The sequence below is a fragment of the Pelophylax lessonae genome (assembly GCF_965119305.1).
Source record: "Pelophylax lessonae genome assembly, chromosome: 7".
Taxonomy (NCBI): Eukaryota; Metazoa; Chordata; class Amphibia; order Anura; family Ranidae; genus Pelophylax; species Pelophylax lessonae.
This window is the reverse complement of record NC_138774.1, coordinates 213,493,495-213,506,456: the sequence shown is the minus strand read 5'-3', so window position 1 is coordinate 213,506,456 and position 12,962 is coordinate 213,493,495. Positions and strand designations below refer to the sequence as shown.

At 42.3% G+C, this 12,962-nt stretch overlaps 1 protein-coding gene across 1 annotated transcript in view; it reads left to right on the top strand.

The window, feature by feature from the left end:
- The window catches only part of LOC309560706 (olfactory protein-like), a 38,558-nt gene that overhangs the window by 8,819 nt on the left and 16,777 nt on the right, over positions 1-12,962 (top strand). Inside the window, exon 3 of the mRNA XM_082264332.1 lies at positions 5,722-5,792. Within this exon, the coding sequence (XP_082120458.1) occupies positions 5,722-5,792 (71 nt within the window). The remainder of the gene's footprint in view (positions 1-5,721; positions 5,793-12,962) is intronic.

The following is a 12,962-nucleotide window of genomic DNA, read 5'->3' as shown; positions in this document are numbered from 1 at the left end:
CTAATACAAACAATCTTTTTTTTTCTGGTTCTGGACATGCTACAGAGCTGAAACTTCACATGTACACTTTTTAGACCCCCCAGATCTGAAATCCAAAGTAAAAATCTCTCTTTTTTTTTTTTTCAATAATTGGCTTTTTTATCAAAAATGACAATTTTTAAGAACTTTTTTGTGTGAACTTTCAGCTCAGGGGGTTAGCTTCTCTCCTCGGTTTTCACACCTTGCCGGTTTCAAAGCAGGCATTTTTTGGGTTCTTTGCAGTCAGGAAAAACATCTGAACTTGTGTATAGTGGTACTGTGCACAAGTTCAGATGTTTTGTCTGCCTCCAAAACCCCCCAAAAAATGCCAGCAAAAACACACCTGGGCATTTTTTTTTTTTGACGCTAGCGTTTTTTTGGCATTTTTTTGGGTTCTTTTGAGGCAGGCAAAACGTCTGAACTTGTGTATAGTGGTATATATACACACATACATATATTTATATACACACCTAGACATATATAGGTGTGATAGTAGCAGAAATATATTACTGTAAATGATTTCATTAGCGCAAGCATATATTTCTGCTACTATCACACCTATATATGTCTAGGTGTGTATATAAATATATGGATGTGTGTATATACACCACTATACACAAGTTCAGATGTTTTGCCTGCCTCCAAAACCCCCCAAAAAATGCCAGTAAAAACACACCTGGGCATTTTTTTTTTGACGCTAGCGTTTTTTTGGCATTTTTTTGGGTTCTTTTGAGGCAGACAAAACATCTGAACATGTGTATAGGGGGTATATATAGACATATATGTCTGAATATATACCCCTAGACATATATAGGTGTGATAGTAGCAGAAATATATTACTGTAAATGATTTCATTAGCGCAAGCATTTATTTCTGCTACTATCACACCTATATATGTCTAGGGGTATATATTCAGACATATATGTCTATATATACCCCCTATACACATGTTCAGATGTCATGTCTGACATCAAACATGTCCTCAAAAAAGCACTGGCAGTGGCAGCCCCTGCAGCATAAAAAATGCTTGGCTGGTGAGAAGCCATATGCCTGTCCCGAAGCTATTCAGAGAAATGATAATTTCTCTATAGCGGTCACCCTGCTATGGAAGGGTTTGTCACCCTGCCATAGCAGTCACTGCCAGTTAACCCTACACTACACTACGGTCCCCTGACACTTAACACTTTCCCTACAGAAACTAAATTTTTGAAGCTAACTAAAGTGTAAAGGAGCACTCTAACTACACTAGATATCCCTTTCCTCACACTAATAAATGCTAAATGACACTTTTAAAGTAAAATTAACAGAACTGCTTCCACTCTCTTCCATGTCCATTATAACAATGCTAGGAATATGGCGGGGGCGATCTTATATACTGGGGGGCGTATTCACTAATGATTGGCCTAGGGACCCCCTAGTCACTCCAATCACATTCCTAGCATTCTCCTGCCCCCTCAATTGGCTTTTGCTAATGGTTCTGGTCCAATCACGGGCGTTTAAAGCCCATTTCCTGAAGCATTGCATTTTGGTCGGTTCTGGTTGCCGAATTCCGAACTTTTTGGGCAAAAAGTTCTAAATTCGGGCCGAACCTCGAACACCCAATGTTCGGGCCGAACCGATGGTGGACCCGAACCATTCGATCATCCCTAGTTAATACGGCTGGGACTGTAATCTCATTACCCTTAAAATATGAAATGTAAACATGTAAGGAAGGAAATAAAGAATATTAAATATTATTCAAATAACAGCAAGGTATATTTATCATACTTAAGATGGCTGCTAGCTTAGAATGGTTGTTACCAGAGTCCTTAAGATGGCTGCATTCCCAAGATGGTGGCCAGTTAGGGAGGAGTTTCGTTTGGCGTCCTTCAAAGTTTCAGATACATGATGGAGCAAAATGGAGTATGTATAGATGAGTCTATGCATGGCTGTAGTAGCGTGTGTGTTGTATGTGTAATGTATGTTGTGCAATGTGATGTGTCTCTCTCTCTCTCATCTGGGTTCTCCTTTTTATATGGTATTGAACAAAGGACTATTAAAATTACCATAAGTTAAACCCAGAGGGAGTAACTTCATCCCCATTGGTTGGGACAACTTATTCATTAACTGGTGATGTCATTGGTCAACACCTCTAACCAGTATATTAAAATTAAATGATGATTTCTCCATTTAAGACTATCATAAAAACAACATAATAATTTATCCATACTCTCATCTAATATACATGTCCATCTAATAATATCCATCATGCTTCTAGGTAAGGAATGAATCTGGTAACACCATAATATTATTAATATATATATATCTATATATATTGGAAATGACTGTCTAACCTAAGACTTCAATTAGTAGCAGTCAGTCACCAGAGATGGCAGTATTGTATGACTCTTTTAGATTCAGTATAACAGCATTATTTACCTACAAATAAACTTTGAACCTTATATTGACAAAGAGCTTACAATTCCAGACCCTCTAGACTCTGGCAAGGACAGAAACGTTTTATGACTAATTTCTACAACTTGCCAAGGTTTAACATGAAGTCTTTCTTAACATGCAATGATGAGTCATCAAAATCAGTTAAAGCTACAATTTAGCAAGCATGAAACAAAATATCATATATAACGTTTTCCTACATATCTTTGTATGTTATTCATATATATATATTTAATTGTTAATATTCTTTTACACATAGGATTATAATATATCTGTAAATCTTATTTTAAATGGGTTTAAACACAGAATATTTAACCAGTGTTTTATGGTCCCACACACAGATAAAATTACCTTGGTATAGCGTCAGCTAGACTATATCTAAAGAAAGTCTATTTATTACCTTAGGTCAACACAGCATGTCTGTTGAAACTTTTTTTTAAATCTCCTGAATAGACACTTTTCTTAGAAGGAGATTTGAACTTTTAACAACCTTTAACAAAATGGATGTCACTGCTCAAAATTTCTATATAAAAACAGAATATCTATATAGGACTATGCCAAAATTCAATTTTTCTTTTATTTATTCTACCCAATAACCCTGACAACTATACAATCTGATTGCACAATCTCCGTTCAACCTCCTTTAGATTTACCAAAATTACTTAATATGAGGAACACATCTAAACAATCCATTTAACGTGTATCAAATGAGGCAGGGCCCTGCACTACATATTTGATGGCAGATCTATGAAGATTGTACAATATGTATGGCGTATGGTAAACTTTAGGCTCACCATACATATTACAATCTGGCTTTACAATCTCTGTACAATTAACCTTAGATCTACCAAAACTGTGTAATATGAATACCTACCTAAACTATCCAATCACTCTGCATTGAATCAGGCCTTGCCCTACATACTTGCTGGTAGATCTAAAAGTGATTGCAATATATTAAATCTGGCCATTCATCTTGCAATCCAATTGTACAATCTGCTTTAGATCTACAGTATCTCACAAAAGTGAGCACACCTCTCACATTTTTGTAAATATTTTATTATATCTTTTCATTTGACAACACTGACGAAATGACACTTTGCTACAATATAAAGTAGTGAGTGTACAGCTTGTATAACAGTGTAAATTTGCTGTCCCCTCAAATAACTCAACACACAGCCATTAATGTCTAAACATGGCAACAAAAGGGAGTACACCCCCGAAGTGAAAATGTCCAAATTGGGCCCAATTAGCCATTTTCCTTCCCCACGGTGTCATGTGAGAATGGTCACAGGTGTGAATGTGAGTGAGTGTACAAGGTCTCAAGTGTGAATGGGGAGCAGGTGTGTTAAATTTGGTGTTATCGCTCTCACTCTCATACTGGTCACCGGAAGTTCAACATGACACCTCATGGCAAAGAACTCTCTGAGGATCTGAAAAAAAAAAAATTGTTGCTCTACATGAAGATGGCCTAGGGTATAAGAAGATTGCCAAGACCCTGAAACTGAGCTGCAGCGCAGTGGCCAAGACCATACAGAGGTTTAACAGGACAGGTTCCACTCAGAACAGGCCTCGCCGTGGTCAACGAAAGAAGTTGATTACACGTGCTCAGTGTCATATCCAGAGGTTGTCTTTGGGAAATAAAAGTATGAGTGCTGCCAGCATTGCTGCAGAGGTTGAAGGGGTGGGGGGGTCAGCCTTTCAGTGCTCAGGCCATACACAGCACACTGCATCAAATTGGTCTGTATGGCTGTTGTCCCAGAAGGAAGCCTCTTCTAAAGATGATGCACAAGAAAGCCCGCAAACAGTTTGCTGAAGATAATCAGACTAAGGACATGGATTACTGTACAAGGACATGGATTACTGTAACCATATCCTGTGGTCTGATAAGACCAAGATAAACGTATTTGATTCAAATGGTGTCCAGCATGTGTGGCGGCAACCAGGTGAGGAGTACAAAGACAAGTGTGTCTTGCCTACAGTCAAGCATGGTGGTGGGAGTGTCATGGTCTGGGGCTGCATGGGTGCTGCCGGAACTGGGCAGCTACAGTTCATTGAGGGAACCATGAATGCCAACATGTACTGTGTCATACTGAAGCAGAGCATGATACCCTCTCTTTGGAGACTGGGCCGCAGGCCAGTATTCCAACTTGATAAGGACCTCAAACACACCTCCAAGACGACCACTGCCTTGCTAAAGAAGCTGAGGGTAAAGGTGATGGACTGGCCACGCATGTCTCCAGACCTAAACCCTATTGAGCATCTGTGGGGCATCCTCAAATGGAAGGTGGAGGAGTGCAAGGTCTCTAATATCCACCAGCTCTGTGATGTCGTCATGTCAGAATGGAAGAGGACTTCAGTGGCAACCTGTGAAGCTCTGGTGAACTCCATGCCCAAGAGGGTTAAGGCAGTGCTGGAAAATAATGGTGGCCACACAAAATATTGACATTTTGGGCGCAATTTGGACATTGTCACTTAGGGGTGTACTCACTTTTGTTGCCAGCGGTTTAGACATTAATGACTGTGTGGAGTTATTTTGAGGGGACAGAAAATTTACACTATATACAAGCTGTACACTCACTACTTTACATTGTAGCAAAGTGACATGAAAAGATATAATAAAATATTTACAAAAATGTGAGGGGTGTACTCACTTTTGTGAGATACTGTACCACCGACTATTAGTACAAGTTCCTGCTTGACTGGATACAAATGGAAAATATTTTTAGGTAAAGCTACTATTACATGGTTTTGGAGGTGCATTCTGTGCATTAAGGTAAAAAACCTGGGTGCACCCCTTCCCCATATTTATCTGAGCCCCATTTCGATCCAGCGAGGTGCATGAGAGCAGCAGCTCTCCTGGGTCTCTGCCTCCTCATTGCCTCACGCAGCAGTGGGAGCCATTGGCATTTGCTGCTGTCATTCATAGCCAGTGAGCCAATATGGAGAGAGCAGGGGCGGAGAAGAACGCCCATGTGTGTGAGAATGGATAATGTCCATTCACAGAAGTGAGCCTACCTAAACGCCTTTAGAGAAAGAGGCTTGCTATTGGGGGTACTCATCTGGGGGGAGGGGCCCGGAGTGCCAGCGGGAAAACCCCAGAAACTGAGGATCGGGGCTGCTCTGTGCAAAATGCACAGAGCAGGTAAGTATGTCATGTTTGTTATTTATAAAAAAAAAATCAAACCTTTAGAATCAATTTTAATAAGATCATTGCATTACTTTGAGAGGATAAGAAAATTATTCCAATATTTTTTCCTTGACATTTCACAGAGACAAGGGTTGTCAGCAAATGGATGTTGACATGACAACTGTGGAGAAAGGCCACTACAAATGGAAAATGCGTACGTCTTTTTTTTTTCTTGTATTTTTGTGGTGTTTATTATGTTAAATTACTCAGTAAAAGATTATGGCCCAACACATCTTAAACAGATTGGTGTATATACTGTACATTGTCATTTCCACAATCAGCTACACCTTTCTACCCACCCACTGAATATTGAGTAGGCCCCCTCTAGACCGAATACCAATATGTAACTCAATGGACTTTAATTATGCCTCTAACAGTCACAACAGCAAACAGTTACAATTCATATAAAATGTTAACTACAAAATTGCATTAAACAATACACATAAACAAATGTAAATAAACACAATACACTTGGAGAATGAGGTTGATGCAGTGGCCTACACTTTTCTAGGGACACCCCGCTTCATCAGGGCCTCCAAGAAGCTAAAACAGAATTTCTCCTGTATTTTGTTGTAATGAAAACTTCTGTTGTATCTAAAACTTCATCTTATCCTACACTGCATCCTGGGTGTCAGTCAAAGACATGGGGGCAAACATCAAGCCCCAGCCCAGCCTGTGGGGGGGGGGGGCACTCTCCATTATGGCAGCAACCTGTTAATCAGCTCAATACCAAACCGAAGGAAGTATTATGGCACTTTTCCACTGCAAGTACCGGCTCGGTTCTACTCGGCCCTGCTTGGCCCAGTTTGCTTTTCCACTGCTGGAACCACATGGTACGGTACGGTATGGTTTGCTTTTCCACTAAAGTAGTACTAAAGTTAAGTGGGTGGGATAACAACGGGGTGGGTGGGATTCTCTGACCAATCAGTGGCTAGTAGTGACTGCATGCAAAGGATTGTGGGATATGGTACCGTATATGGTACCTCTTGGAACCACAATCGAGGTGGTACTGTTTTTGAGAGCCGTACCGTTCGGTTCCATGCAGTGGAAAAGCGCCGCCGTACCGTTCCTACACCATACCATGCGGTACCAGCAGTGGAAAAGCACAAAAGCGAGCCGAACCCTTAGGTTCCATGCAGTGGAAAAGCGCCATTAGATCAGTCATGAGAGCTCGTTCTAGTTATGGCTTCCAATATAAACATAGCATCCCCTCACAGCATGGTGGATTCCACTAGACCTCTGAAGGTATGCTGTGGTATCTGCCAAGCCATCAGTATCAGATTCTTTAAGTCCTGGAATTTGCAAGGTGGGGCCTCCATGGATTGGACTTGTTTTTCAAGCACATCCCACAAATGCCAAATTGTATTGAAAGCTGGGGACTTTGGAGGTCAAGACAACACCTAAACTCGTCATGTTCCTCAAATCATTCTTAAAGAATCACAAATTTTCCCCAAAATGGGACTTTAAATAAGATAGCATATATGAATACCAATAGTTTAAAGATAAAAATAGTATATTTATGCAATATTCAAAATAGCGGCATGCATTTGAATGGTCAATGACTGTTCTCTGATGCGATACAAGTGTCTTCTGTCAGCTTACGCGTTTGAGAGAGGACAAATCTCCTTCATCGGGGGCAGAGACAGGCTCACATTTCTAGAATGTAAATTTTTCATATACCATGTATTGGCAATAATAAACATTCCAATATACATATATTATTGCTATTACGAAATAGGTTCAAAACATAGAAAACATAATTTCAGCAACCCAGGGAAGATTTGATCATTTACTCACACTCATCTGGACAGTACGAAGCAAAGCATAGCTGTACACAGTTGGTTCTTGGTCCTGCCGGTTACCCAGTATAGGATGCATTAAAGGGGAAGAAGGGCCACAGTGACCACTGGGGCCACAATTGTCAGTCCTAAAATTCAAATAAATAAACAAAATGTATATATACATTCTCAAAGCATAGCCTCAGTGTGATAACATCTAATTATTCTGTCTGACCACCAGTGTGAGCTGGTGACAGGTAGAGACGTTGCATCATACCCGTGGGGTGGAGGTTGTAAAATTTGAGGTAAAAATCCCTTCTTCGAATATCAGGAATGGTATTCACACATCGAAGGTGGTCACCAAGATGCATAAATATTGGTGTCTATAAAGAATATATTATAAATGTATATTAGTGCACTGTATACGATCAATATGCACAAATAGAAAGTTACACAGATAGCAATGAATTAGCAAGATCTTTACCTACTAAAGTTCATGGGTGGATTTTTAGAAATCTATATGGAATGTTATATACAAATGCTTATAAAGGGTAAAAGGTATATGGGGTACATGCAAGGCCAGGACAAGGGGTGGGCAGGAGGAGCGGCTGTCCTGGGTACTGTAGTATCATGTGAGGTGCGGGGGTACCACAATGAGATTGGGGAGAGATTGTGTTGAGAAGGGAATTTGAGAGCGGCAGGAGGTAAGAATTGTTCTAGGAAACAAAGGGATGGAAAGGAGGATTTGTGCTAGGAGCGGGGATTTTGGGGGTCATGTGCTAGTAGGGATGTATGGGGGCATTATTTGTGCTAGGAGGGGGAATTTATGCTGGGATGGAGGATAGGGGAAGGGGAGTTTCTGCTCGGAGGAGGGATTTGGAGTGGGGGAGGATTTGTGCTCGGAGGGGAAATTTAAGGGGTAGAGGATTTGTGCTAGGAAGAGGGAATTATTTTTTTTTTGGGGGGGGGGGGGTGAATTATGCTGGGAGCATACATGGAATGAGAGGATTTTAACTGGGGGGTGGGGGAGAAGATTTGTGCTGGGAGGGGCGATTTATGCAGGGTGGTGAATTTGTACTTGGAGAAGGGGGAATAAATGCTTAGGTGGTAAACATGCAGATTAGTCATCAATTTTTTTTTTTTTTGGGGGGGGGGGGCAGGAGATTTTTGCTGGCACATAATGCTTGTACATCTTGGGGGGGGGGGGGGGGTGGGAATTTGGCATGTTCGCCCTAGGCTCTAGATGACCTTGTACCAGCACTGGGTACATGTCATACATATAAGATTTAGTTTTAGTTTTAAGGGGTATCTACACAAGAGCAGATCACCAAATACCTTTTCTCATCAGCAGTATATAGCAGTCTTGTGATTTCTATCAGTGTCGGATTAAAGCTTGTAGGAGGAGTTTTCATTTTCCTCTGACTGTCATATGAGGCTGCATGACGCCTGAACCTCTGTCTGGACAGAGTGATAAACATGCCCCCTCACAAAAAAGAAAAAAACTCTAGCAATACACACCAAACTGAGCATGTGCAGAGTTCTCCCAAGGCTCTGTACTATCAGCAGATGGATTGGGGACAGTGGAAGAAGGGGAGATTTAGAGAAGACAGGATCAAACAGCCTTTTTACACAATGCACAGGATTAACATCTTAGTTTCCACAGGGAGTATAAAAAGCATGCTTTACTGCATATACAGACTGATTTTACTGTTGTGCGTTTAGTAACACTTTAATGCATCCTCTACTGGGTAACCGGGCAGGACTAAGAACCAACGCATAGTGTACGGCTATGCTTTGCTTGCTACTGTCCAACTGAATGTGATCAAAAAACGTACCTGGGTTGCTCAAATGATGATTTACTGTATAGGTTTTAAACCTATTCGATAATAGCAATAATATGTAAACTTACCTGTGATATTGGAATGTTTATTATTGCCAGTATATTATATACAGTATCTAAAATTTACATTCTAGAAATGTGATCCTGTCTCTACCTCTGATGAAGGAGATTTGTTCTCTCTGAAACACAATAGGTGAGAGAAGACACTTGTATCACATCAGAGGACAGTCATTGACCATTCAAATGCATGCTGTATTTTTTATGAATATTTTTTACTAACTTTTGAATATTGTAAAAACTATTTTTATCTCTAAAATATTAGTATTCATATATACACTATCTTTAAAGTGCTATTTAAAGTCCCATTTTGGGGAAAATTATTGATTCTTTAGCAAAATATTGGGGATGGGGCACATGCCAACAGAATATGGCCATCACTATTTATTTCTCAAATCATTTTTGAACCATTTTTGCAATGTAGCAGGGCGCAATATCTTGCAGATAGAGGCCACTGCCATCAGGGAATAATGCTTCCATGAAGGGGTGCACTTGGTCAGCAACAACGTTTAGGTAGGTAGTACGTGTCAAAGTACCCAAGGTTTCCCAGCAGAACATTGCCCAAAGCAACAATGCCTCCACCGGCTTGGCTTCTTCCCATACTTAATTCTGGTGCCCTCTCTGCCCCAGGTGACAACACAAGCACCCGGCCATTCACATGATGTAAAAGAAAATGTGATTCATCAGACCAGGTCACCTTCTTCCATTGCTCCATGATCCAATTCTGACGATGATCTTGTGATCATTGTATGTGCTTGTAGAAAAATCCACAAACCAGTTAGGCACACTACAAGGACCAGCTTCCACAATTATTAGCCAATGGCACCAGCATGATATGGTCAAGAGCCAATTTCATGTAACAAGGGTCCTGTAGCTTACCAAAAAGATCTGGGAAGATTCTAAGGAGCTCAAAACAACAAAGATAGCAGCACCAGATCCTCATTAGTATAATGAAAGCAATTTATTCAACAATAAAACAGCACACTTAGGTCCCTTTCACACTATCCGTCCATCGGACGGACTCGGTTTATCTCAGCAGGGGATCGAAATGCCGATCCCCTGCTGAGCAGGAGAATGACAGCTGTTCTCCGCGCTGTGTGCGGAGACACAGCTGTCAGTTCCCCATACATCTCTATGGGGGAATCGGATGGGAACGAACCGTTGTTCCATTCTCATCCAATCCCATTTGATCCGATGAACGGATGGAAAATAAGGTTTCCATCCGTTCAGATTTGACGGATCGGATGTCAGCGGACATGTCTCCCATAGGGATGCATGGGGGGACCATTCAGATCCGTCAAAAAAAGTGACGGTGACTGTGTGAAAGAGCCCTTATGGTCCTTTCACACGGTCTGTTCAATTTTTTCCTCCGCTCAATGACTTTTTTTTTTTAAACAGACACGGATGCACTTTTGGAGGGTCCGTTCCATTTGTCCGTTTATCATCCCATCCATTTGCGGATGATAAACGGACATAATCCGCTGACATCCGCAATCCCATTGATATGCATCATGTCCGTTTTTCATCCGCAAACGGATGGGAGGAAAAATGGACATACGGACCGCCCGTGTGAAAGGACCCTTACACGTTAAGATCTTGACATTCGGCATGAGTAGTAGATGAGAAAACCGCACAGGTGTCATTGCGTATCGGCAGTTCCTTTATCTGTAGCTGGCATGGGAGAGACCTGGTCTTGACAGCTGTCAGTAAAGCAGCCAATGCCGGGTGTCCTGCACTATAACACTCTGCGCCATGGCAACCCCTATGTGCTAGTGAGAGGTGGGGGTGGGGGGAGTACCGCCTATCAGAGGTTCAGTCCCCTCTCTGAAATGCATTACTGCCCCCCCCCCCTTACTAGCAGGGCAGTGTTTTACCAGCATGGGGATGCATTGGTGTTGCGTACATTCCCCGTGCTGGCAGACCTATAGATGTCTATTGGGACACAGCCGCTGTTTCCCAATGTGACATCTGTGTGGGTGCAAAGGCACCCAGGGGGATTTCGAGGACAGATGTCTCAATGGGACACAGCAGCTGTATCCATGCAGCCGCGTGTCCCAATAGACAACAAGGAGTCTGCCTGCATGGAAATGCAGCCAACACCTGTACATCCCTGTGTTGACAAAACACAGCCCTGCATGACGCATGCAAGAAAAATGGATTTTTGTAAAATCTTACCGTAAAATCCTTTTCTCTTAAGCTCATTGACAGACGCAGTCCTCTTGATTAATGTCAAATTGGGTTATACTGCCCTCTACAGGAGTAGGACACTAGGTAGAAGGAAAACGTTCTGGCCACACCTTAGGGGCAGTCCCAGAGGGTATATCCTCTCTCTCCCTGCTACAGGATGTCAGTTATGTCACAAAGCAGTGTCAGAGAATTTAACCCAACCCAGCTCAAATGTAGAGGGGCGGGTACTGCGTCTGTCAATGAGCTTAAGAGAAAAGGATTTTATGGTAAGATTTTACAAAAATCCATTTTTCTCTGTCGCTCATTGACAGACGCAGTCCTCTTGATTAATATCAAATTGGGACGTCCCAAAGCAGTGCAACAAATGAGGGGTGGGATAACAGAAATCAAAATTTAAATCCAGAAGGCCCAACCGGTGCCGACTAGAAGTCTTAAAGGCTCATCAAACCAAAGGATGAGACTCAACTGAAAACCCAACAGAAAAAAACCCTCGAGGTAGACCAACAGTCTCCTCAAATTGCGGCCTGCAAAACCTTGCGGCCAAAAGAGGCATCCGCCGATGCCAACACATCAACTTTATAAAATTTTGTAAAGGTATGAACCGACGACCAGGTAGCCGCCTTGCAAACCTGGACCACTGACGCCTGATGGCGGAAGGCCCAGGAAGCACTAAGCACCCGAGTGGAGAGCGCCTTAACAGGGAACGGAGGATTCCGACCCTTAATAGAATAAGCCTGTACCACCGTCTGTCTGATCCATTTGGAGATAGTCGCGGCAGATGCAGGCAACCCCTTTTTGGGGCCATCCGTGATCACAAAAAGTGAATCCGTTTCACGAAACGAGTCCGTAGTCTTCAGGTATACCCTGATTGCCCGAACCACATCCAAGGAGTGTAACGCACACTCCTGAGGATGACTGGGCTTAGGACACAAGGAAGGTAGCACAATATCTTCATTCAGATGAAACTCTGAAACCACCTTAGGAAGGAAGGATGGATTCGGACGAAGAACTACCTTATCCCTATGAACCACCAGATATGGGGAACGACAGGATAATGCGGCCAGTTCTGACACCCTGCGTGCAGAAGTAATGGCCACCAAGAAGGCCACCTTCTGGGATAATGTAAGCAAGGGAATCTCCCTGATATTTTCAAAGGGAGGTTTCTGAAGAACCGACAACACCAAATTAAGATCCCAGGGCGGTAAGGGCGCGCGCACTGGCGGAGCCAGATGCCGCACCCCCTGGATGAAATTCCGCACCAAGGAATGGGTAGCCAAAGGTTTCTGAAAGAAAATTGCTAACGCTGAAACCTGACCCTTGACAGTACTCAAGGCCAGCTTCTGCTCAACCCCCTGTTGCAGAAAAGCCAAGATTCGGGTCACCGAATAGGTACGTGGAGGAAATCCAAAGGATTCACACCACGCAATATAAGACCTCCATGTGCGATGATAGACTTTTCTGG